Source organism: Sciurus vulgaris, assembly GCF_902686455.1.
Source record: "Sciurus vulgaris genome assembly, chromosome: 3".
NCBI classification, from domain to species: Eukaryota; Metazoa; Chordata; class Mammalia; order Rodentia; family Sciuridae; genus Sciurus; species Sciurus vulgaris.
The window spans coordinates 60,360,514-60,387,415 of record NC_136463.1 but is presented as its reverse complement, the minus strand read 5'-3'; the positions used below and the strand labels follow the sequence as shown (position 1 = coordinate 60,387,415).

At 48.2% G+C, this 26,902-nt stretch overlaps 2 protein-coding genes across 11 annotated transcripts in view; both read right to left on the bottom strand.

The window, feature by feature from the left end:
* Positions 1-13,902, bottom strand: part of TRPV3 (transient receptor potential cation channel subfamily V member 3) — a 67,480-nt gene extending 53,578 nt beyond the window's left edge. For 6 of the 8 annotated variants that reach the window (XR_013762387.1, XM_079130819.1, XM_079130820.1 and 3 more), the window contains exons 1-7: positions 13,744-13,902; positions 11,336-11,456; positions 3,861-3,965; positions 3,629-3,715; positions 2,791-2,945; positions 1,819-1,995; positions 89-229 (exon numbers count right to left, since the gene is read on the bottom strand). Coding sequence is in view for 7 of the 8 variants with exons in the window: in XM_079130819.1 (XP_078986945.1) it covers positions 89-229; positions 1,819-1,995; positions 2,791-2,945; positions 3,629-3,715; positions 3,861-3,965; positions 11,336-11,454 (784 nt within the window). In the remaining variant the exon portion in view is untranslated. Of the gene's footprint in view, positions 1-88; positions 230-1,818; positions 1,996-2,790; positions 2,946-3,628; positions 3,716-3,860; positions 3,966-11,335; positions 11,457-13,743 lie in introns of those variants that run through there. The other 2 variants (XM_079130824.1, XM_079130825.1) reach the window with 2 other exon arrangements.
* A 2,999-nt stretch (positions 13,903-16,901) lies between these two features.
* TRPV1 (transient receptor potential cation channel subfamily V member 1) overlaps positions 16,902-26,902 on the bottom strand; it is a 34,902-nt gene continuing 24,901 nt past the window's right edge. For 2 of the 3 annotated variants that reach the window (XM_079133814.1, XM_079133816.1), the window contains 2 exons: positions 26,360-26,475; positions 16,902-21,149 (listed from right to left, as the gene is read on the bottom strand). In XM_079133814.1, coding sequence (XP_078989940.1) covers positions 20,977-21,149; positions 26,360-26,475 — 289 coding nt within the window. In that variant the 3' untranslated portion in view covers positions 16,902-20,976. Of the gene's footprint in view, positions 21,150-26,359; positions 26,476-26,902 lie in introns of those variants that run through there. The other variant, XM_079133815.1, reaches the window with a different exon arrangement.

Sequence of the window (26,902 nt, the reverse complement as noted above, 5' to 3'; positions counted from 1 at the left end):
CTCCCTCCCCCTCCCCCTTCCCCTCTGGCCCGCCCCCTTTTCCTCGAAAGCCGCCCGCCAGCCCACGCTGGGCGAGGGCGGTACCCACCGAAGTAGAAGCCTTCATGCTGGTACTTGGGGTTGAAGAAGACCCCCTTGGCATGGGCGTTGACGTCGGCGCCCGCCGCGATGAGCACCGCAGTGATGTCTCCTTGGCGCCGCTCAATGGCGATGTTCAGCGCCGTCTGCCCTGCGGACAGGCGGGGAGGGCGGGGGCGCTCAGCGCTGGGACCCTGGTGTCTTACCTAACTGACCCTGGAACTCGCCCAGCCCCGCGTGGCGGGGACTGCCTAAAAATACTGAAGGGAGGGCCTCAGAGACACTGTCAAGGGGAGAATGGTGGCGGCAAGGTTGGTTTCTGGGATGGCAAGAATAAATTGCTCCTTTCACTCTGCTGAAAGAGAAGCCCACCAGCAGGAGACAAATTCATGAAAGAAGGAAGAGATAAGGGGAGGCAGAAAAAGGAGAGGGGTAAGGATTTGTGACCACAACAGCAAGGCCTTCATAGAAATACTAACAGCTTTAATTTGTCCACTCACACAAAAAAATATATATTAAGTATCTTCCATGAGACCTTGAGAGCACCAGGAAATCAACAGCAGACAACAGACTCCATCCCTACCCTCATGGGAATCTGCTGCCAGCAGAGTGAAATCTCTAAGTCCCTGAGGAGGGAACATACTGAACAGGGAAAAGAAGCAGGACAGTCAAACTGGATGCCCTGGTCTGAACTTTGCTGCCTACAGGACTAGTATCAACTCCTTAGTGCCAGGCCAAGAACACTGTATGGCTTACTCAGTTTCTCTTTTGCTTTGAAAACCAGGGAGTTCAATGTTCAGTTCAACACTCAGTAGCAGCAATCTTCCCTGGTTTTCCTCTCCCCTCCTCCATATCTTCTTGTTTGTCACATCCTTGGTGTTTTCTTACATAGTACAAAAACCCTTTCGAAAATCTTCAGAGTTTAAGTAATAAAATGGCTCTCTCCCCAAGAGAACAGTGAAGGACCTGAGCTAGACTCCTACCTGGAAAAAACTGAGATGTTTAGTGCCCACTGGCATGTCAGCAAGATGGCCATTCAGGAACCAATTATTTTTGCCACAGCATCTAACCTTAACAGGCCGTTTACTGATTCCAAAAGCTCAAATGAGCACATATCTTGTTGATTATTAACAATGACTTTCCTGGGTAGAGAAATATTACTATCCCAAATTTGTCTCCATGGACTACCTACAAAGGCAACAACAGTACCAAGACCCAAATGGGACAGTCAATAACAATCATGATGACACACAGTTGCTTTTGTGGGCCCCTATGGGTTCTCCTGTCTCATCTATGGTCTCCTGTCCATTGCCATGTGCCTCGCTCATTCCCACTGTGGGGATCTTGCCCTGGCCCTGCTCTGGATCCTTCTCATCATGCTGTCAAGAGCCCCTCTCTCCATCCATGCTAAAGTAGCCTATCCCCAGTCCCTTTATGTCACATTATCTTTCTTTCCATTACATAAGGTCTAAAATGACCTTATTGAGAGCAGTGAACACCTTAATCTGTCTTGTTCACCCAGATGCCAAAAACAATGCCTAGTGCATAGTCAGTGCTCACAATTATTTGTAGAAAGAAGGAAGGGCAAGAGAAGTGCCTGCCTCATACCCAACACCAAGCTATGTGCTCAGGGCTTCTTGGTGGCAGCAGTGCCTCTGTGTGGCATGACAGCAGTGGTCCTGTGGCCCTGTACCCCAACCTGGGAAACCATCTCTGTGCAGCCTCTGGCAGCCAGAATACCTTCATAGGCCTCCTCCGTATACTCAGCATTGATGAACCTGTCCAGGATGTCATTCTCCTCAGCGAAGGCGAGCAGGATCCGAACAATCTCCTTGGTGTTGGGGTTGATGTTTAGCAAGGCCTTCATCAGGCAGGTCTTCCCTGTGTCCAAGGCCGTCAGTTTGTGCATGAGGAAGTCTGCAGGTAGGGTCACAGATAGAGGTGTGGGCAGGAGGGGCCAGCTACCCTTGACTTCCCAACCCAGAAAAGGGTGTGGGAGCTACAGCCTCTCACCTCAAGATCCTGCTGCACACCCTCTCCCCTGGCTGACCTCCCTGACCCTGAACTCCCCAGTGCTCCTCCTTCTTTTCCAGTTGTCCCTTCTCCAGCTCTAGACTCCTTTGCTGGCTTCTGCTTCTCCATTCTCCATGTCCAAAGAGAGTCCTTTGCTCTAGACCTCTGCACCTTGTCCCTAGTGGGAGACAATCTCACCCACTGCCTGGCTTCCCTGTATCCACCTCTGTGCTGACACCCTGAAATCTCCATCTCCAATCTTCCCCCTCCCTATAGCCTACAAATAGATCTTATCTCCTCCTCTCAACTTGCTCTTCTCTTGGTCCCCCAGACAGCAAGGACCCTACCATCCACCAAGCTACCCAAGTCCAAATGGCACCACCCTGAACCCTCTTCCTCACTCCTCACGTCCTCAAGTTCTGCCAATGCCATTTCTGAAGAATTCTTCAGAACTGTTCCCTGCTCCCAGCCCTGCTTCAGGGTCCCAACACTGTTTGCACAACAACATGCAGTAGCCAGACCATGACCCTCACTGGCCTAGACCCTTCCATAACTCCCCATTGCCCTCAGAGTTGAGTTCAAGGTTGCTATTCCAGCATTCCAGGCTCCTCACAATCCAGTCCTCCAGGAGATGGGGCAGGAATCAAGTACCAAGTGGCATCCCTAAACCTGCACCTCCTGCCAGGACTAGGCACTGACCAGACACATCCATGCCGCGGCGCCTCTTGCAAAGTTCCTGCAGCTCCACCAGCAGCTCCACCAGCTCCTCCACACAGCCCTCAGACACTGCTGTAAAGATACGCTTCTTCAGCCGCTTCTTCTTGCGCCTCTGCTCTTCCTTGGCCAGGTTTGCACTGAGGCCAGAATAATGTTTCCAACTCACCATGCATGCACCTCCTGAGACATCTCCCCTTCTGCAGCAGAGTTGCTGGACCTCTAGGGCCCTGCACCAGCCCCAACACCTCACAGGCCTGTTGCAATGCTTGTGATCCCTGTGTTTGTGCTTTGAGCCTCTGGGCTCCATGTTGTCTCATGAAGCTCCCCTTCCAATCCACATGTGATCACATTTATCAAAATATGTGTCTGGATACAATTAGGAATAATCAGGAAGGATATGTACCTAACTGTTCACAGCAAATTACCTCAAAATATGGAACTAAGGGAAGGAAATTTTCACTTTCGTATTTTGCATTGTTTGAACTTTTCCAATCTATTCATCCCTGTCCTCACACTCCAAATGGACAGTCCTGGTGATGCATTGATGTCTCTTCTTGTTTGCATGTGTTCTTGCAAAATGCATATTACTGTTTTGTATGCGTGTATTTTAAATTTACATAAGTGGTCTTGTGCTAGTTATTGATCCTCTGTATACTATTTTATAATGACTGGGTATTATTTTACAATTTATAAAATTTGATATTCCACTTTCCCCACTAAATGACCTACACGCCACAACAATGGCCCAGGCCTCCAGACTTTTATCCCAACCCTGTCCCCTTGGTAGCCACAGTGGGAGAAGGAGAAGGGCCAGATCCACCTTGGACTGTTAGGATTGGATGGAGTCTCTGTCACATCATCCTGTGGAGACTGGGGGGAGTCCATATCATCACAGTTGCCAGAGACACTGGAAGTATGACAGGAGGGAAGAGAGAGGACAAGTTTAGAAATAGACAATGGAAGCGCCCCACAGCCAGGCCAGGCTGCATGGCCCAGGGCATGTTGCTGGCCACCCAGTGGAGCTGAGGGCTGGGCAAGGGGCCAGTACTCACCACTGCCTGATGTTGGAATCCATGGGCTTGGAGAAGATGGGGGGAGAGGTCTTGGCAACAGTTGGGTTGGGCTCAAATCCTTCTATCTCCAGGAAGAAGTGTGCACTGAGGGGACACCCAAGCAAGGCCATTAGAGCTGGGGCAGCGCCTGTCCACCTGTATATCCTGCACCCCTGCCAGGGCAGGTCCCACCACACTTCAGCCAACTCTGTATAGCCTAACCCCATCCAACACTCACAGCAGTCCTTAGGGACAGGTACTGTCATGGTTCACAGATGAACCCCTGGGAGGCTCTGGGGTAACACAACTCACCCACAGTCACAGGTAGCACTATGGCAGAATCTGGATTTGAGACTGGGTCTGAGTGACTCCTGTTGCTAGAAATGCTGGGTGGATAAACCCCAAAGTCTCTACTGGGGGTGGCCCAACACCTGCGGTATCTGCAGGTGCAGAGGACTCTTCAAAGATGAAAACAGGGCAACCCCATGGCCATACAGCTGCCCTCAGAACTCAGGTCTGAAGTGAGAGCCCTGCAGGATAGGGCCCTGGACTCCAAGATCCATGCAGGCCTTCCTGGCTCTTGATGGAGGAGAAAAGGGCCGGAGTCACACTATCTCCTCCCCACCCCCAACTCAGACCCCTTAGTTCAGCACAAGTGTTGTTTGTCACAACAGAAAACAGGATAAGAAGGCTGACCTAGAGCAGGGGAGAATTGAGGGCTCAGGGGGCAGGGCTGAGACGCTGTCATCAAGAAGGAAAGCCCCAGCAGTGAGGGGAGAGGCAGGACCAGAGGCAGCTTTCTCTTAGACTGAAGAAGTGCCCCTGTGGCCTGGCTGACCACAGAGAAGGATAGACACTGCTGTAAGAGAGTCAAGACTCAGACCTAGGGCAGCTCCGGGCCTGCCACAGCCCAGCCCAGGCCCATCTTCAGATATACCCACAAAGGCAGATGTGTGTGAGCATGGAGACCTCAATTCCACACTCAGAGATAAACCTTCTGGTGAGGCAAGGATCAGGCGGAAGGCAACTTCAATTGCAGCAACACCCAAACCTACAGCTGCTGCAGTAAATCTGTTGTGCCCAGGACAGTGGCCTCCTACTGCCAGGCCTCTCTCCAGGCACACAAGGCTCCCAAGAACTTTTGCTTCCTGCTACCTTCTTTCAGATTCCCTCCCTTCCTCACAAGACCCCAGAAAAGCTCCCAAAGTACAGTCCCACTTGGTCAAGTTCAGAAGGAAAGGCAACAGGGAAGGAATCATGGCCCCAGTCTACAGATGAGATGACTGAGACTCAGTACAGAAAAGCAGCTCATTATGGTCACCCCACACATACCCAAGGTAGAAACCAAGTTGGACTGAGAACCTAATTGCTGATATCTAGGCTCCCAGTTCACACCATAATCCACACTGCTCCACTCTCGGTTCAGCCCTCTGAGCCTGCTTCCAACTGAACCAGCTGCAGAAGTTAGTCACAGAGGGAGGCTGCCCCATACAGCTACTACTCAGGGTGCAGCAGGCAGGAAGGGCCCAGGACTGGCCTGGAGACAAGCCTAGAGGCTCAGAGCTAATTCAGAGGTAGAGCATAAGTAGGGCAGAGGACAGTGCTGGCTGAGATACTGGCCCTCATCTTCTTGGCTCCTGCCCATCCAAAGGAAACTTCTGACCTGCTTCAAAATCAAATCCTTCTTCCAAAGAGAAAAAAATGGAGGGAGTAAACCTTTGATTGGAAACCCAAATCCTGGGTTCTAGAAACACCATGCCTCTGCCGCCTATTTGTCCCAGGTGGACACCTGAACCAGGTGTCCTCACCTGAGTGGATAGTGGTGAGGCCAGATGATTCCTAAGGCCTACACTCTGGAGCCAAGGCAGCTATGGAACATGAGAGGCCAACCAGTTTGATTGCCACACCTTGGACCCTTGCATACCCCAGAACTGCCACCCCAAAGCTGGCTCCTTCCCCTATGGCAACCTAATCCAAGGACTACAAACCCATTTGCTGGAGGCTTAGCCTCAAAATATCCTGGTTGGGATTTTCCAAATTTTCTCCATACAGAGCTCCAACCTCACAACCACAACTTTCCCTCTAAGACAGTTGGTCCAATCTCTCTCCTGGTCCCCACTCCACCCTACCTGAGTTACTCAGTGGTGCATTTACTTAACAAATATTTATTGACCTATGATGTGCTGGACACTGTCCCCAGAGCTGGGGGTACAGTGTTGAGCAAGTAGGCAAACTCCCTTCCCTCCCAGATCTGCTGTTCCAGTCTCCCAGGGAGAGAGCAGGGCACCATGCTTGAGGACATGGCTTTGCTTGCTCTGAACCATACATCATCCTTCAGCTGTAAGTTCCTCAATGGCAGGAACTACAGTTGCATCATCCTGAGTCCCCAGAATCATACTTCATTCTTCAACAGTGGTCCTGTCTCACAGAAGACCTTGCTGCGTGGGTGGGAGAATAGATATGAGAGAAAAATAAATGAGTAGAAGGAAGAATGGTTGGTTGGAGAGATGGACAGATGAGTGAATGGATGAATAATGAATGGCATGATGGAAGAATGATTGGATGGATGCATGGATAACAATGGATAGATAATGAGTAGTCAGGTATGTAGACAGGATAAATAGAATAGATGGAGAGATATGCGGACAGGACCAATAATCAGACAGACCAACACAAACTTAAACCATAAATGTTAGGAGATTGAATTCTTCACATGACTCCTACTTTGCTCTCAGTTGCCCAAAGCCTTTCCCTCTTCTAAGTCCCAGCCCCTTTCCAGTCTGGGATAAGAAACTGACAAGGGGTCCTTGGCCTCTCCTCACCTGCCTTCTGCTCAAGGCCTCCTCCCAGAGGAGCAGCTGAGGGTGTGGTTTTGTGGCAATGAGTGCCTGCCCTTCTCTGGGGCTCAGCCAGGCTGCAGGACCTCTTCTCCCACCTTGAGGAGAAAGCTAATCATGGCCCCTGCCTCACCCCTCACTGCCTGGCATGGTTTTTTGGGGTTCTGGGGATTGAACTCAGGGCCTTGTACTTGTGAGGCAGGCACTTTACCAACTGAGCTATATCCCCAGCCCCCTGGCTTTCTTTCTTGAAGGATTCTTTGCCCTGTCCCCTGAGCCCTCAAGTCTGGCCAGCCACGGCTCAACCCTATCTTCAGACACACCCACACAAGCAGACAGGCATAAGAGTGGGAACCACAGTTCCACAAGGACAGTCCAGGAAGCCAGATCATGAGAGCATCTGTCTACCCCAGGATGAGGACCCAGGACAGGGGTGAAGGCTCGACCCTACAGTGTCCTCGCTGGTGCTGAGTTGCTATGCTGGGCTTGTCAGCTCTCTCTCCTTTTCTTTCCTGATCCTTCACAATCTCATCCACTTACTCAAAAACTATTCATGTGCTCAGTGTAGGAAACTTAGAGGGTGGGGAAGAGGGAAATGACCCTTACAGGGACACCATTCTCAGAGATCCCAACCAGGGCTAACATATTATCCCAATGATAGCTTCGGCCTCTGAGGAACTTGGGGCTTTCGGAGCTCAAGGGAAGGAAAGGTCCTTGCAGCAGAGGACAGGGATGGGATGTTCTGCTGGTCCGGAAAAAGCCCAGAAGGCAGAGAAAAGTGTCCTGGGGAGGAAGGAGAGGGCTGAGTCTGAGGAAGGAAGTCCCCAGTGGCTGGAGGTAGGATGTGAAGATGGGAGTGAAAAGAGCCATGCTGGGGAGGACCCAACTGTTGGGCAAGGACCTAACTCCTGGGACAGCACAGCTGCTAGGCGTCAGGGCCTGCCACATGCCTGCCCTACTTGCTTCTGCACCCCACGTCCCTCCCACCACCGTAGGCACAGGGCCAGGTCTTGGCCCCAGGACATCCTGGCTCCTGCCTGCTGCCAATGCTCATTGTTTATTCAGCTTAGGCCAGAGGACACCACCTGGGTGTTGTTAACTCAGGTGTACAGACAATTCTAAACCATTTCTCCTGCATTTCTATCCCTTCAAAGGAATAACTCCAGGACTGGGAACAAGTCCAGGACTGGAAAGGTGCTTGTCTGGCCACCTGTGCTGTCTGAAGCAATGCCCAGCTCTCCCACAGCCCCCAACAGCCTGCATCTCTGATCTTGGGCACCACCTTGCTCACAGGGAATAGCATGATGCTCAGGCAAAGCCCCCAGGTCCAAAACACTTCTCCTTACTGTAGACCTCCCATTTCCTTCAATTCTATCGTTAGTACACAGTTGCCTCATGTTCAGCAATGCCCTCTTTCTTTGCATATATTCGTTTATTTTCCTGTCTGCAAACCCAAGTCTTACACTTGGTTCTGCAGGAGATGCCCAGACTTTCCCACAAGGGCCCTCAGAGAATCTCTGGGCCACCAGTGTAGGAGACAAAGGTCACACCTCATATCTTCCACTGGGCCAAGCAGTCAACCAGTAAGAGCCACGCCTAGAGCAGTCCATGAACAGTAAGGAGCTCATAAAAGGCAGCCTGAGGGCTGGGGTTGTGGCTCAGTGGTAGCCGCTCGCCTAGCACACTTGAGATACTGGGTTCAATCCTTTGCACCACATAAAAATAAAATAAAGGTATTGTGTCCACCTACAACCAAAATTTAAAAAACAAAAAGAAGAAGAAAAGAAAAGGCAGCTGACTGATCCCGCTGTGGGGAAACCCTGGGATTTTCCCAAAAGCCTGTCCTCAATCCTTCCTCGAGATCTGAACCTCCCCTGGTGTTGTGGCTTGGATATGAGGTATCCCCCAAAAGCTCAGGTGTGAGACAATGCGAGAAGATTCACAGAAGAAATGATTAGGTTATGAGAGTCTTAAATCCAATCAGTGATTTAATCCCCTGATAGGGATTAACTGAATTGGTAACTGAAGTGGTAGGGTGTGGCTGGAGGAGGTGGGAATTGGGGTGTGGTTTGGGGTATACATTTGTACCTGGCAAGTGGACTCTCTCTGCTTCCTAATGATGTGAGCTACTTCCCTCTGCCACTCTTCCACTATGATGTTCAGCCTCACCTCAAGCCCTGAGGAATGGAGTTGGACTTCTATGGACTGAGACCTCTGAAACTGTGAGCCCTTAAATAAGCTTTTCCTCCTTTAAAATTGTTCTGGTCAGATCTTTTAGTTACAACAGCAAAAAAAAAAAAAAAAAAAAAAAACTGACGAAAACACGTGGGAAATTGAGAAGGGAGGGTGGTCCTTGCCAACATAGCTCAAAGATATTTCTGCTCTTTCCTAGATATTTCTGCTCTTTCCATCTAGACCCAGGTTGCCCATCTTGCTCCTGTGATACTTATCTCCATCTCTACCCAGTTTCCTCTCCTGAGCTCCAGGATGAAATCTCTATCTAGATATCCTCAGACACCTCTTACCCAGCATTTCACACCTTAACTTAGACCATTCCTCCTGACCTTGCTCCTTCTCCTCTGATAGAACCAAGTCAGGGATGACCCCACCATCCCTCCAAGTCAACCCACCAGAAGAAGGTAACTCCGGTTCTTTCTCCCTTCCCACCCAAAGCAGATTCCGTGACATTAATACCTCTCTGATATGTCTGTCCTTTCCTCTCCATCCCTGATACCCAAGCTAAGACCTAGCCACCTGTCACTGGGACTTCCCAACAACCTCCCCATGACTTCCCTGGCCCTGCCTCCTCTCCAATACATCATCCACATGGATCACCCAGAGTAATCTTTCCAAAATGCAAATCTCCCCAGACCTTCCCACAGGAAGTCCCTACATGACTCCACTCCCACTTGGGATTGTCTCAGTTTCTTAACTGACCCCCAAGACCCATCCCCAGTGAGATTCATTGCCCCCAAAATTCTTCTACTCACTCAGCACTTCAGCTGTACCAAACTTCCATTGGTCCCTACCCTGAGCATCTGCTCCCACATCCCCCTGCCTGGCATGTTCTGTCCCTTCCTCACCATCTGCCAACGTCCAGTCTAATATATCACCTCTCTAGTAAGTACCCCAAGACTGCCCACAGGAGAAAAATGACCTGCCCTTCTTCAGATCCCACTCTGCCTGTTTCTCCTCTCTCTAGGCACTTCCTGCATTCTCCTTGGTGCCCCTCCCTCTAGTCTGTGAGCAGAAGTGGGTATTCTTTCCCCCAGTGTCCCTGTTTCCCTGTCCAGGGCCTAACCTTGGGCCTGATACAAAGGACAGCTCAATGATTATGTCTTTAACAACAACAAAAACACACTGAGAAGGAAAACACCAAGCTTGCCTTAGGCCCAAGAGGAGGCTGGGAAGGGAAGAGAGGAAGCAAAACAAATGCCCATCCTAGGTACAAGGGAGGCACAGCTGTGGTGGTTTTCTGCTCTATTGGCCCATCTGAGAAGCATCAAGTCATCTGAAGGATGGAGACCCTGCCATGGAGGGAGCTCAGGGGCAGGAAAGTATGAACCTAGAGAAGCCCCTTCCCTACTCCTAACCTTTTCAGTATCCCAGAAGCCTGTCCTCAATCCTTCTTTGAGATGGGAATGAACCATCCCAGCTCCCAGAAGCCTCACGAATAAAAACAGTGACAACAATAAAGGTAACAAGTTGATCACTATGGACACACGCTGAGCACTGGCCTCACACCAGACACTGTGCTGACCACTTGGTTGCCATAATCCCAATTAACCATCATCCTGTGAGTTGGTGCTATTGCCAGTGTCCCCATGCAGGGATCCAGCTTGACTATAGCCTGTCTTGGTCACAGCCTGCCAGTTCACCCAGACATGTATCACAACCCTATGGGACAAATAAAGTCCTTAAGGTAGTGAGCCAGAGTGTTGTGCTGGCTGTTAACCAGCACCTAACTGTCATGGGACATGTTAATAATTGAGAAATCCAGATACCTTCATGGCCACCTTTGTCCAGGCCACCTTTAACAAATAAACCCCTTCCTCTAGCCTTAGAGTGCCAGGATCCTCCCAAGACAAACCTCTGTCTGTAAAGCCCCAGTAAATTACACTTGCAATCCAGGATCTATCTTAATTCTCACAGAATGGAGCTCTGCCTTTGGCAGCTGGTTCTCATACACAGAACTGGGGTGGGTTTTTCTTTCTTTTGTTTCCAAAATATTCCTTTAAACAGATATGGTTAGAGAGCTTGATTAACCTGGCGAGACATACACAAAATGAAAGCCATCGGTGTGTGTGAAAAATGTATCTAGTTGAGGATCCATGCCACCTGGAATTCCCACCCACCTTTTCACTCCTTTCTCAAGGATGGCTCCAGCAGTCCCTCTCCTTCTCCAGGAGCCTTCCTGAATTCTTGCCTCAGAGTCCCCTGACTCCTCTAGGAGTCATACAGTCATATAGATATCTCTGGCAAAGTATGCAGTGCTGTTCCCCCAATTATACCTATTTAGACACCAGACCACCCCACATGATGCTGATAGTCTTAGGTCACAGAAAGCAAGGGATCCTTGGAGTAGAGCTTTCTGTGCCCCACTTGCACAGAAGCCAGGTCCAAGTCTGCCAGTCTTACCTCTTCTTGGTGGGGGTGACTTCCGCCGGCCTCTTCTCTGTCAGGACAACAGGGTTCCCACTGGGGCCAGTGGCTCTTCTGCCCACAAGTGGCACCATCTCCTTGGGGTGGGCATGCATGGCTAGAATGCAATCATAAGGCAGATTCTCAGGTTGAGGGGGCATGGAGGAGTTTCAGGGGGTTTCATACCCCCATGTGATACCATCCAGCTCCTGCTCACACCCGCTAGGACAGGGAGCTCACTCCTCACCTTCCCAGGCTGCCAATCCTTTTGGGAGTAGAGAGATTGTCCCTGCAGCTTCTCCCGTCCCCTGCTTATGTGGTCTTAAGAGAGCCCAGCAAAACATCCAGGTGAGATCACGAAGGCCCTATAGTCTTTCCTCTAACTAATATATCTAGCCCCACCAGGCTCCAGGTGGACTTGTGAAGATTAGTTCTGCTTTCCTGATGCTCCGCTCGAATTTGTCTTCAGATCTATGTTTAAAGATATTTGACCTTGACAGAGCAAGATTGTCACCTCCCCTTCTCTAAACACCAAGTTCCTACTTACACAGCCTTGGACTCCTCTGGTATTTTGAATTTCTCAACACCCAGCTGGTCTCTGAAGCTAACACATTGATCACATCTGTCACAGACACATTTGCCTGGAGGGAACAATTGAGTCCCTTCCCCTGAAGTCAACCCCTCAGTCTAGATCTACTTTACCAATGTTTAGGATGGGTTGAGCATTATGCTGAGCTCCAAGGGATGCAGAGATGCTGGAAAGAGGGACTGAGATAATTTCCAAAGAGACTAGAGAAGGCATCTTGGAGAGCACCCTAAAGGCTGCTGTGTGGAAGAAGGGCAATCTCGGCAGCCAGCACAGCCTATTCAAAGACCAGGGATCACAATAGTTCAGAGCGTGGCAAGGAACTGGTGGGACTGGAGATCCTGGGGAGTCCATAGAGAATCCTTTCAGGGAAGGGCTCAGTAGCAGGTGGGGCTTCAAACACCACTTAGGTGCCATGGCTGATCTGGGGGCATCAGGGGAGCAACAGAGGGCTCAAGGGCTACAGGGGCATGGGGATGGGAGAGATCAGTGGCCTGGGGACCAGGAGGAGAGAGTTGCGGGGAGGATGGAGATGGGCAACTGCCCACATCAGGTGAGATAGATGGGGAGAGGATGCTGTAGACAGGAGGCAACTCTGAGGTTAAGAGGCTAATCTTTGCTTGAGTCACCTCCTGGAATTTACTTGGATACACAGAGGAACCGGGAGGGGTGGATTTCTTTAAGATGAAGTGGGGAGGGGTGGGATAGAGCCAGAGCCACTGGGTCATGTCCCAGGTAGGAAAGTTTCCTGGAGGGAGTGTCCAGAGCAGGTTGTCATTAAGCTGAAGGGGTTTTGGAGATAAGACACCCCACTACCCATGCTAAAAGTGAGCAGGTTCAGGATAAGGGGAGTCACCCTAGGGAGGGCACTTTGAGGCAGGGAGCTTTCAGGAGGGGCCTTAAGACCAGCCAGGTGGGGCAGCCCATGGGGAGAGCCTCAGGGACACTTGAATCCCTTCTATATCCAGTCACAGCCTGATGAAGACAGGTTGGCCTTGACTGCTCTCCAAGCCCCAAAAGACCCATGGACAGAAAGATAGATCCATGGGAAGAAGGATAGATCTTATCTCTTACCCATCCCTGGGCCTCTGACTTCCCTCCAAGAATGGGCTGAATGGTCCCCAAGGACCATTTAACCCTAACCCGTGGCACACTAATTGATCCATCTTCCCTGTCCTATGAGTGTGGGCTGCCCGGGGCAGCCAGGACAGGACAGGCCAAGACAATCTGGACTGGGCCATAGCAGCTATAATTAGCTCCCTGAGTCACCCCATAAACCCTGCAAGCTCACTTGCTGGCCTCTCTTGCTGCCCTGGCCCTCCCTCTCCCTGGGATTCAGCTTCCTCACCTGGGAAATGGAATGTCACACCTCCTAAGTCCTGACAATGTTGAAATGACCTGTCCTGTCAACCACAGGAAGACCTCAAGGCTGCTGGTACCTGTGAGGTACCTGGGCCCTGTCCCTCCTCACTGCATCACCTCATCCCATTCTGAACTCCTGTCACACTTCTGGCCCAAAGAACTACATCCTTGAGCCCACCAAGGGAGACAGGAGCCTCAGCTCTGCCCTCAGGCAGCTGTGAAACCATCTCTCTCCTTAGGTTCCTAAACTCAGGATTCCTGAGTCCTTTAGAAGCTACCTTACACACCCAGCAGCCAAGTGCTCACTTCTGTGCTTCCCCAGGTAGAGCCCAAGCTCCTTCCTGACTTCCCCAAGGTATTAGCAACCAGTATACAAGGCCCAGGCAACCCCGAGGCCCACACCCTGGTCTCCTGTGGACTTGGAGGGCACCAGCTGCCCTGTATGGTGAGGACTTACCTGTCAAGGTCCTGGGTGCTGATGATAGCTCTTGCTCTGAAATCACCGCATGTCCAGGGCCCAAGGCCCCCCACTGGGATGGCGGCCAAGGCAGCGAGAGACGTTCATGGCAGACACAAGGACTGTTGATGGCTAGAATGAGGTGTCAGAAGCAGAACTGGCTGGGCTACCTGCCCTTGGCGCCAGTCAGACCCCACCCATTACCCACGTGCCCCACGTGAGTCACCCACACACCCACACAGCAGCCTCACCCCATGGGGAAAAGAAAGGTGAGGCACCTACTTTGGCACAAGGCTGAAGTTCTGGTCCCAACGTTCCTGCTTGTATTTGATGATGAGCAGATAAATTCCATCAAAAGCCTCAATTTCTTCAACTGAGTGGGAATCATGATAGAGAACTCACTTTCCAAGGATGAAATGAGGTATCAAAGAGATCATGGGGAGTGAGAGGGCATAATGAACCTTCAAGTGCTCTGCTCAGGACTAATGCGCTTGACCTCAGGGTGTCCAGCCCCAAGACTTGGCATCTGTCCTTCAAAGTCAGTCCCTGGGATCAGTTCCTCAGAGACAAAGGAAGTCCCCATTCATTGATTTCTACTCATGCATCATGGACCTTAAATCAGATAGCCTCCCAGCTTCCTGGCTGTGTGACTTTGGGCAAGTCATTCTCCCAAGCCTTAATTTCCTCATTTGGGAAATGTACATAACCACCTTGCAAGGTTACTCTGGTACTTAAATGAGAGAGCAAATAGAAAGGACTAAAACAAGGCCCAGAGTGCAGAAAGAACAAACTGTGACGGCTATCAAACATTACTGCTTTGGTCATGCCAGTTTATTCTCCCAACAACTACATGAGCCACCTTTCTCCAAGTCTTGAACATGACAGGAAGATTCTATGCCCTCCCTCCTGACCCAGGCCACTGCTGGGAAGGGGGCGGGGCACAGCTTGACTCAGGGTTTACACAGCTGCTCCCTCAGGCAAGATGTGGGCAAGACATGGCAGAGACAGAGTGGCAGCATCTGCTGATGGTGATGGTGCTGGTGGCTGATACAGCAGGGACTTTCCCAACTGCTCTGAGGAGACAAACCCCTTAATTCCACATCACCACAACCTGCAAGGCCTGGGGAGGTGGCTGGAGGCAGGGTCAGGCTTCCAGGTCATGAGAGCAGGACCTGCAGCCAGTACAGGGCAGAGCGGGCTTTCCAGTGTAGGTGAAGAGGAGGCTGCTTTTGCAGTTTAAGCTAAGGGTGTCCTGAAGTTCCCACTGGTGATTTGAAATCTCTTGATTGTACTGAAACTCCACCAAAACAGCCCAACCTTGGATATAGCATAGTCCCCACCACCCCATTACTCATGGACCCTCTGCTGACTCAGCCCCTCACCTCACCCCTGGGGATTGCTTCTATCTAAGGATCCTGCAGATAAGGCTGTAGCCAAACCTCAGTGTTGACGTTTTCCCTGTGCTTCTTCTCAGATGCCAGGAGGGAGCTGGTTTAAAAAGGTCCCCCTGCAAAGGCATGCACTGTGCCCAGCAAGGAATAAGGAAAGCTCCCTCTTCTATAAGTGGCAGCAGGAGCCAGGCCACCCAACAGAGAAAGAGGCGCTGTTCCATGAAAACCCAGTTCCACCCCAAACACGTGATCCACACTCAGTCCCAGTTAATCCCACACCTCCTGAGAGCCCACATGGGAGGCCCCAGCAGGGAATCAAAGGGCCAGTAAGGGATTCAGAATGGGAGGAGGCAGTCTCCACCCTCGAGGAACTTGTGGGCCATGGGAGACTGGCTCAGGCAGGAACCATAATGTGCCAGACAGGCCATAAAGACCAAAGAAGGAGGAGGAAGTTCTCTAATGGGGAGGTGGGGATATGTTCCAGGCAGAGGGAGCATTGGGTTTAGTCTTGGGAAGAGGGAGGTGTCCTCAAGACGAAAGCTGCATCAGCAAAGACTCAGAGGCCAGAAGCCCTGGCATGTTCCAGGCACAGCAACAAACTTGAGGCGACATGTGTACTCAGTAGGTGACAGACACAGGGCTGCAGAGTGAGGTGCAGCCTGCAAAGTGGTCCCAGGCCACAGGGTCAACCCTGACTCCTTAGTCACACCGGGCTGCATTGGCATAGACTCACAGAGCACATGGCCAGTGGCCTGGCACAGATGCTGTCTGTCATCTCTGTTGCCAGGCCTGTAACTTACCCAGCAATTTAAACCAAATGCAGTGCCTCTGCCTGTCAATGTAATTGGCACTTGCCCAACTGGAACTTTTGTCCTATGTTTGAGGTCTACACAGCACAGTCACAGGAGTGTGGAGCCCAAAGTCCCACCTCTTTCTACCATGCCTGTAGCTCCTATAGAACCTAACATTGCCTGTCTAGCCTTACAGGCACATGTCTGACCCCTGGGGCTCATTCCTAGGGGCCCCAATGCCTCAGAGCCCTCCACTACCTGGATCCTGGTCCCTTGTAATTTCCAAGAGTGATGTTGTGCTCTGAATCTTCTCTTACAATGGATAGAACATCTGGAGCCCAGAGATACCACAAACCCAGGAAGGGGTCTTTCAGACTGGCCACATGTGTGGAGGAGAACCTCAGGGGAGATGGGGTCCAACTTGGGTGGGTTACTGGCAGAGAGCTAAAGGACAGCCTCTGAATATTTCTTCCTCTACCCACCCCCAGAGGTCTAAACATCAGGGCTCCTAAATATCTGCCAAGATACCCCCATGTGAGCCCCTCTCCTGCCAGGCTGAGGGCAGAGTGGAAGCCCTAGTCAGCAGAGTATATCTGCAGAAGCCATCCTCCTGCCTGCTAAAATGCCCAAGGAAGACACCCAAGGGTTTTGCCTCCCCACTCCCCATACCTCCCAAGGCCCCACAGACACCAGGCCCAAGTGACCAGTCAACAGGTTCCACCTCCTCAGGGATAGAGGGAGGGGAGTTCCTTTGGGGTAGATATAGGCAGGGAGTGGGGAGGGCCCAGACCCATCCCTCCACACACTCCAGGAAATGCCCCACTTGGTGCTGTGAGGAAGGAGGGGGAGCCAGGCAAAGTTCATTGCCCTTCCCAGGCCCAAACAGACTGACCCTGACCATGATCACAAGGGGTTACTTCTGCATCAGCATGGTGACCTGACATGGCTGTTCCTGGGCTAGAAAAGCTGAGCCGCAGCCCTGTCCAGGATTCTGGGTGTGGCTCATCGTGCTTCCAGATGATGGAGGGAGGGACTTGAAGACAAAGACAGAGACAGCAATAGACTTGAAAACTGCTAAGAGAGTAGATTTTAATGTTGCCACTGCAAAAAAATGTTAAGCACATAAGACAATACAATATACTAAAGAGCTTAATTTAGCCATTCCACCATGCATACATATATCAAAACATCATATATCAAAACACCATAAATATATACAATGTATACTTGCCAATTAAAAATAAATAAATCAGGGGACTGGGTGTAGCTCAATGATGGAACACATACTTAGCATGCCTAAAGCCCTGGGTTAAATCCCTAGCATAAATAAATCGATAAATAAAATATTTAAAGAGTACCAATATATGTCAACAATAGCATCGTGTAAAACAAATATTTTTTGTCTTATTTCATTCCCTTTTTACCATTTTGCTGTCTGAAAGTATTAGCAAAGAAAAAGTACAGAAAAGTGAAGAACATGACCTGAACAAAAATATCATATACTAAAATGAAAATACAACACATTGGTTACTCCTATTAAAAGATTAAAAGAAAATATTAAAGAGAGGGAGAGAAAGACTATTTACTTCACTTATTTGAAAGGCCAAAATAAAATTGACATTGAATGCTGGCAAGGATATGGAACAAGAATTCCCATTCATTACTGATGGGAATGCATAATGGTCCAGCCTCTTTGTGAGACAATTTGGTGGTGTCTTCCAAAACTGAGCATATGCTTGCCATATGATCCAGCAATGGTGCTTCTGGGTATTTGCTCAAAGCAGCTGAAAATTTACATTCACACAAAAACCTGCATCTGAATGTTTCTGCAGCTTTACTCATAATTGCCAACACTTGGAAAAAGGCAAGATGTCTTTCAGGAGATGAATGGATAAATACACAGTGATACATTCAGATAATGGAATAACAATCAGTGCTAAAAAGAAATGAGCTATTAAGACACAAAGGAAACCTAATACTAAGTGAAAGAAGCTGATTCCAAAAGGCTACATAGTGTGTAATTCCAAGTACATGACATTCTGAGAAAGGTAAAACTATAGAGACAATAAAAAGATTAGTGGTTGCCAGAGGCTAGAGGAAGGGAGGATGAATTAGAGGAGCACGAGGATTTTTGGGGCAGTAAAACTATTCTGTATGATGTTATAATGGTGGCTATTCATACTTATATATTTGCCAAAACCCATGGAATGTACACCATCAAGGGAGAGCCCTAATGGCCTTGGGTAATAATGATGCGTCAGTGTAGGCTCATCAGTTCTTATGAATGTATCACTCTAATGCAGGATGTCAATTATAGGGAAGGCTGGGGGAAGGGATGGGAGTACATGGGAAATCTCTCCTGCTCAATTTTTCTGTAAACCTAAAACTGCTCTGAAGATGGTTGATTAATGTAAAAAGAAAAAAGAATGGGCCGGATGAAGGTACACCCCTAGCCTTATACAAAACATTTTAATCATTCATTTTGCAAAGGAATGCCTGCAGGATTCCTTCCGGCTCTGAGTAAGTTCAAAAGCTGATCCAGTTTGCAGCAATTTGCAGACATCTGACATCTACACATTTTTGAGACAGTCCCAAAGGTAAAGCAAAGAATCCTGGGACCTCAGTAGGCAGCAAGAAACCCTTGCTCTCCCTTCTGACCCAGGCGTAAGTCTGCATGCCCCAGGGGGCCTGACACAGCAGTTTAACCTGAGCTCTGGAGTCAGGTTGCCTGGGTCAGGTTTACTGGCTGTGTAACCTTACTAATTGTTGGTGCCTCGATTTTCTTATCTATAAAATGGAGCTAATAATAGCTTCTTGGTGAGCTGTTAAGAGGCTTAAAGGGTAACACACACCAAGCACTTTCATCAGTGCTTCACACATCCTGGTGGTCTGGTCTGTACTCCTCCTCCACACCCACCTGGTCTGCGCACACCTCACTTCACCCACGTTGCCTCAAGGGCCAGCCCTCAGGCTCCTCTGTGGGGCTCCAGGTGTGGGACAGAGGTGATGCTGGAGATCATAGAGGAAGAGGCTCAGTGTTTTCCCCAGATTCACCTCTCATGGAGCATCAAAAGCCAGCCCTAGATAAAGTCATATGTTCTTTTCTGAACCAATGTCCAACAATTTCATAACTAGGCAGCTCATTCCACAATCCATTGACATTAACACAACACACCAATGTCTAGGGTAGATCTCGCTCCTGGATCATTTGCTTAAGTTCTGTCCCATAAAGGAAGGTAACAGGGGAACACTTTCTGCTTCAAATATAAGCTTGTTGCTCTGCCACTGCAACTTATTTTAAAACTGATTTTTTTTCCCTTCCTCTTCTCTGTCTCCCCATCCCTATTCAAGGAGGAAGAAAGATTAACCTTCCTCCCCTCCTAGGCCAAGTTATCTGTACTTCAGCTCACAACACATGCACCAAAGACCACAGGAGTGAAGGAATGCAGATGTCAGGGCTGGCACCAGCAGGTCTGAGAAACAAACTTTTCAAGGCTACAAATGAATTATGACTCCCAATAGGGCACAGCTGGAATGTAGCCTTGTATCCCCTCTTTAAAGCTCCGGATCCCCCTGGCAGTTAGAATCACGGCCTCTGGGACAGGAATGCCCTGTGTTTTTCCTTTGCTAGCAAAGTAATGAAACTTCTTTTTATTTTTTCTCAAACCCTTGTCCTCATTATTGGATCGGCACTGGGGATAAGACCAAGATTTCAGTATCAAGAAGTGTCAGCAAACTTTACTCAAAAGGGCCAGATAGTAAATGTTTCAGGCTTTGTGAGTTTCTCCATCTCTGGCAATACTCAATTCTGTATTTTGAGACAAATGCAGTCTAGATATTATATAAATGAATGGGTAAGGCTGTGTTCCAATGAAAACTTATTTATAAAAACAGATACAGGGGCTGCAATTGTGGCTAAGTGATAGAGTACTTGCCTAGCATGCATGAGGCACTGGGTTTGATCCTCAGCACCACCTAAAAATAAATAAAATAAAGGTATTGTGTCCATCTATAACAAAAAAATTAGAAGAAAAGAAGAAAACAGTTGAAGGGCAGATATGGCCCATGGACCATAGTTTGCTGACTATAGTTGGTGTGTTTGTGAAGGAACATCCTTGCCCACAAATAACAACTAAAGAGAGACCAGAGGCTTGTGGCCATATTGGGTAGTACACGCACACACACACACACACACACACACACACACACACACATGCACACATGCATACATGCATGTGTACACAAACAGAGCCATCTGCTATGCTGGTTCATTGCCTGGCACAAAGTTCACACTTATTATAACACATATGTGTGTGTATATATATATATATACATGTATTTATTAATTTGATGGAAGATGGGTGAAGTGGAAGAATTTTGCACTGCAAGGAAGCAGGATTATGATCATTGAAAACTTCCCTCCATGTGTCCCTTGGGACATGGTTCTGTACTTTTATCTGAACAATAATAGAGCTAATATTTTGGGGACTTTGATATTTCACACTGAAGAATAAAGACACTCTTGGGACAACCTCATTCTGCCAGAGTTGGGAATGGGAGCAGTGACCTCCCACCTTCTCAGAGGATCAAACAATAGCCCCCAACAAGAGTACTCTGGGCAGGTGAGATATTAACACAATACAGAAAGTAAGAGCTTTAGCATTCTACATCGAAGGAAAAGTTTTGTTCTCATCAAAGGGCTCTATGTATTGGAACTCCCAGTAGCATAAAAATCAAAGACAACAAGGATCTAACCTATGTCCAAGTAGAGATTTACCCTTCACACTGTTTAATGAAGTCAGTGAGAAGTTGAAAGGCAGCTCATTTCCTGATTGAAGATTCACCCAGGGACAGTAATGGATGGATGCATAGCTCTTCCTATGCACCCAACCACACTTCCCACAGCAGGTCCAGTGCAGTCCTAGGAAAGTGCCTGGGCAGGCTTGGAGAGGGTCACACTGCTGACAAGGCACTGGTGTTCCCTGAACAGCCCCTCAGTGGCAGTGGGGCATCCAAAGGCCCAGGATGGAGAGCACCCCAGGTGGGATTCCTCACTTCTCCCCTGGAGCCATGGAATCCTTGAAGACCTCAGCATCCTCTGGCTTAAGGGACCCCGCAAAGTGCTTCAGATGAACTTCCTCAGGCTGTGCATGGTGCCTATCTCGAGTGCTCGCATCTCTTAAAAGGGGAACCAGGGCAAAGTTCCTCCAGTTTCTCCCTGAAACTGAAGGATAAAACATCATTGCTACCTTGCACGCAATAAACACACACACACACACACACACACACACACACACACATTTGCTTGTTGGCCTCAAAAATCTCCAGATAAAAGAGGTGCAGGCATGCAGGTGCTTCTTGAGGCTCATGGATCAGTCCTCTTCCCTCAGCTGCTCAAGGATCCTCGTCCATTTGGACAAGTAGAGACCACATGAGACTCCATCCTCACCTCTCCCAGCTTCCATTTCCTCCCGGCCACAGTGGGAGAGAGAGGAGGTGCCCAAAGAGGAACACAGGGGTCTGCCCCATGAGTGGCTCCACACCAGGTGAGCGCTATAGTAATGAACACCAACCAAAGGATCAGGATTTAGGGTCCAGGACCTACCAGGACATAGAAGATTAGGAACTATGCTGAGGAAAACAGTAACACTGGGTCTCAAATGGGGATCTCAAATATGGCCTGAAATGCCAGGGAGCTACTGAGGAAGACCCAGTTATCACCCCCATAGCCATCTCTACTCTCTGATCATCTTAAAGGAAAGACAGCCAGGAGGGCAGGCTGTACGTATCCTTCCATTTGCTAGAGTCCTGATCAGCCAAGCCCCCAGACTGGCCACCTGGAGTCTTATCTCTTTGGAAAACCAGTCTAAACTCACACATCTCAGCCTGGCCATGATGCAGGCTCCTGTGCTGGTGTCCGACACTGACCACAGCTCAGAGGCATCATGTGTGCCAGATGCTGGTCCCATTGTAACTACTCCAGCTTAAGTTTCCAGACCCTCAGACTGACCCTGGCCTACAACCCCAGCCTGATACCAGCACCAACTGCTGAAGGAGGATTCCTCAGGGAACCCAGGCATAGAAGCAGGAGGGTACATTGTGAGACAGGCCAGGTGCCACTGGGATACCATCTATTGACAGGAGACTATCAGACTAGCCCCAGTTCCAGGTCCCTCAGAGGAGGAATGGGCTTTCCAATGCTGCTCAGCACATTTCTGATGCTAAGACCCTCACATGTTTCCTTAACTTTTCTACTGAACACTCTTTTTCCCTGGTCCTTCCCCACTGCAATCCCTCATCCCTTCATTTCACATGTGCTGGTAGGGAAAGGATCTCATTATGTGAAATAGTTCGCTATTCATTTCTGAAGTTTCTACTGTTACAAAGTTGGGCAAAGATGCAAAATCCTCAAGAAGTATTCCCTAATTAATTATAAGTGCAAAATTAGGGAACCTTCAACCTCCCCACCCCATCCAATTAACACAGATGTGTGCATCCCTGCCACAGGGTCAATGTCTTTATTAATATCACAGTGAATGTGCAATGTTGTAAACAGCCAACGATGTCATGCAAACATAATAAAATCATCTGCAAAGTGAAATGGTGCATCTTATAAAAGATGTGGGTTTTTATGAAATCAATAAGAGAGATATCAGAAAACTGCTCAAATCACATGCAAAACTATCTTCAAATAGCTCTCCAGCAAAATTGGGCCAGCTAACAATTGAAGAAGAGATAATCAGTAAGTGTTAGAATGTGACACAGGAAGACCTTCCAAGTAGACTCAGGAACCACCCAGGGCTATAGGAAGCCTATGGAAAAACTGATTTAAAAAAAAAAAAAAAAAAAAAAGCTTTTCTTAAAATAGTTCTCTACTTTCAATTATAATGCAGCATCTAGTACCAGACTAGCCATCCTGCTGTTGACTACTACAAAACTGGGCAAAATACATGCTGCAAAGTGTATGAGCTAGGGCAACAGATAGTGAAAACCTGAAAACCTCGAGAGGTGAAATTCATAGGGGAGCCCTATGATTTACCTATCTGCTTAGAGACAATTTCCCATCTACAGTGCAGTGAACAGCAATCCAAGCAGAGCATGGAACTACCCCTGAGCTGAGGAGGAAGAAATAGGAGTTTGGGGTAGCTGAAGCAGCTATATTCCAGGAGGTAAGTACAGGAGAAGAGGAAGAAGGAGTTATGGGTAGAGGCCCAGAAGGCTTTGAGGTGGCTGGTTCCCACAAGTCCTTGGCTGAGAGCTGCACTGTGCTTGCTCATGAGGAAACTACATGACCCTTACTAGAGAGTGGTTGCTTATGGGGTTGCAAGTGAAGCAGAAGCTGGGTGCACACCTGAATACAGGTCACTTGGGAGGCTGAGGCAGGAGGATCACAAGTTTGGGACCAGCCTCAGAAATTTAGCAAGGCCCTATCTCAAAAAATAAAAAGCACTTGGGACATGGCTCAGGGGTAAAGTGCCCCTGACTTCAGTCTCCAGTAGAGAGAGAGAGAAGAAAAAGAAGAAGCAGGGGGGGGGGGGGAAGGGGGGGAGGAGAAGGAGGAAAGAGGGAAAGAAAGTGGGAGAGGGAGGGGGAGAGGGAGGGAAAAGCAGACAGAGATATTAAAGGTTGAGCAATCCTGGGGGGATATTGAGTAACGCTGGGGGAACTCAACCAGAGTGGAGAGGTCTCCTTACCTTCCTTTAAATACTGTGGGTATGGAGTTATGACACAAGACAAGCTCCATTTAGGAGTAATGGCCATGATCTAGACAGAGCCTACTCAAGATCCCCAACAAGATCTTGACAAGATCATCAGTGGAAACAAAGTTCAGAGGTTGAGTTCTACAAGTTTGATGGACTTGGAATATACCTCGGGGTTTTCACAGGAATGTACCTTGGGATTTCTACAGATCTGTTGTAACAACATTTAAAATTAAGCCTATACAAATTCAAGGTGATTCCTTAGTAACTGAACCACCAACTGAACAACAACAAAAAAACCCTCAATATCATTTGAATGAAGGGAACAGAATCTAGAATTTGCACAGTATGTTATCTACAGTGTACAATTTTAAAATAAAAGATATAAAACAGAGAGGGAGGGAAGGAGAGAGAGAGAGAGAGAGAGAGAGAGAGAGAGAGAGAGAGAGAGAGACAGAGACAGAGACAGAGAGAGAGAAAGGAGGAGGAGGAGGAGGAGGAAAGAAATACAGCCCATAATCAGGAAAAACAGCAGTTAAAAGAAACTGAACCCAAGATGATTCAGATATTGTATTTTTCAGACAGAAATTTTAAAGCAGCTATTATAAATATGTTAAAAGAACTAAAGGGAATTATGGTTTTAATAAGGGAATAGCTAGGGAATCTCAGCAGAGAAATGAGAATTATTTTTAAAATACAGAAATTCTAAAACCAAAAAGTCCAATACTTGAAGTGCAAAATTCATTAGATGAGATTAATAGCAATTTGGAGATGCCTATGAAAAGGAACATTGAATGTGAACACGGATCAAATTAAATTTGAGACAGAGAAAAAAAATGAGTAGTAATAAACAAAGCCTCAGACCTATAGGACAATAACACATAGTCTAACACACATGTCATTGGAATCCCAAAAAGAGAAGATAAGGAGAGTCAAGCAATATGTGTAGTTTCTCAGATTTAATTAAACATATTGATGTACAGATCCAATAATCCTAATAAACCCAAAGCAGGAAAAAAAAGAAAAACAGAGAAGATTATACTTACGTATACCTTAGAAAAACTGCTGAAAACCAAAGATAAAGAAAATATTTTAAAAGCAGTGGGGGTAGGGGGCAGGAGGGAAATACTACATACCCAAGAATACAATCAAATAATGATGACTTCTCCCAGAAGGCAAGGCAAGTGAAGAAACCAAGTGTCAAGATAAAAAAAATAAATAAAAATAAAAATAAAAACCTGTGAACCCAGATTCTATATGAAACAAGCTTGAGGATGAAACAGACATTCTCAGGTAAACAAAAGCTGATAGAAAACAAATCTATAGTAACAGAAATTAGACAGTTCCCTAGATTGGGGAGGATGAAATAGACTACCTAGAGGGTAGTCTTTGAATTTGAAAGGACTTATGGGTGCTTTCTGGCATGATGGGAAGATTCTATATCTTGAGAAGGGTGGTAACTGACTGTGCATGTACATTTATCAAAACTTACAAAACTGTACATTTATAAAATGTGTGCATTTTAAGCTGGATGCAGTGGCCCACCTGCATAATCAACTCAAAATCAGTTCTATATAAACTATGTCTGCTTCATTTTTAAATAAATGTCCCTAGACCCTTAATTTAGCGCTTACTGTGAAATGCTTACCACCAAACTGTTAGATGATTTTCTGGTTATAATTTTCCCCAGGCTTTTTTATGGCTCCATTTCTTACCCGCTGCCGTCCAACCCATGCATTCGTGTAAAGGAAGTGCTCTCCTGCACCTGTTTGTTTCTTCCAGCCTCACAGAGATAGTGACAGCACATATGGGCCATGAGAAGCAGGGCCAGGAGGCAGGGCAGCCCTCACCCACTGACCATTCCAGGGAGTGGGATGTGACCTGAGCTGCTTCCTCTGGGCACTGGGGACAGTGCCTGGGCCAGGCTGGCACAACCAACTTGCTGGCACACCAAGTGTTCAACTGCACAGGTGTGTATGAGGGCATGTAAGAGTGCCTATGGCTAAGTGCATGTGATTAGCTGACATTTGGGACTGAGATAGGTGGGCTCTCAGGGAGAGAGAAAAAGAGACCCTTAGTAGATGTAGATCAGGATATGACCATGGCCAGCCATGCTTGTCTCTTCAGTTAGATCAGCAAAACCCCCAAGTGTATGCTTGTAACAGACCAACTAGAAGAAAAACATAATCAATTTAAATGTTACCTACACAATATGCCCACAACTGATTTATGGCTAGATTTATCAACCAAAAAGAAACATTATGAACCCCCAAATATCAAGTGATTCATATAGGATTTGATCTTCAACAAAGCTTGCCTGAAAACCTGCACATTTTTTCCCAGAAAAATTATATATATAATCAGAGAACTCAACCCTGCACCCATCATCACTCTGCTCGTCTCCAAAAGATATCTACACCTGTCTTTGGTGTGTTATACATTTTCTGCCCTTAAATAAATCTTGCTTGTGCCTTTTTTTTTTTTTTTTTTTTTTTAACATATCCTGGAATTATTCTCAGCAGCACAAATCAAGATCTCACCTGGGCTGAGTTCAAATCCTGCTGCCTCCTTGGAAGGCCCTCCCTGGGCCCCTATACAGTGATAGGGCTGTTACTGAGCCCAGGTCCTTTGAGAGGGTAAGAAATGCCTTCAAGGAGTAGGGGACCCACCTGCCCAACATCAGTCCACCAGTCACAGGCCCCTCCACACCACAGCATGGACCTGCATGCCTTACCTCTGCCTGACCTCAGGGAAAAGCTCAGGGTGCGCTTGACACCCTCACAGTTGCCCGGGTCCTCATTGATGATACCCACGTTGGTATTCCAGGTGGTCCAGTTTACCTCATCCACCCTACAGGGGAGGAACCAGGGGTCAGGGAGTTGGCTCCCTTGGGGCCATGTGTAGCTTCCTCATCCCCAAAACCCACAGATCTGGATGGAGACACAGCTAGTGGAGAGGGCCTGCTTTTTGGATACCATCCCTCTCTGACCACACCATGAGGCCCAGGGACTTTATTGGATTCCTGCTTCTGGCCTTCCTTGCTAGGTGATCCCTTCTGGACATTTCACATTTTCCAATAGTTAATGTCTGCATCCCTTCCTGATGAGATCTGAAGTTGGTCTCCTATGCCCACTGCTGAGCCCTGGGGTAACCCTCGTACCTGCAGCTGGCCTTAGAAGAGTCCCCACAACAGGCCCCCAAAGATCCTGAGACAGCCTCTGTACCCACAACTGGCTCCAGGAGGGCCCCCAGTGCCCATGGCTGGACCCTGGAGCCC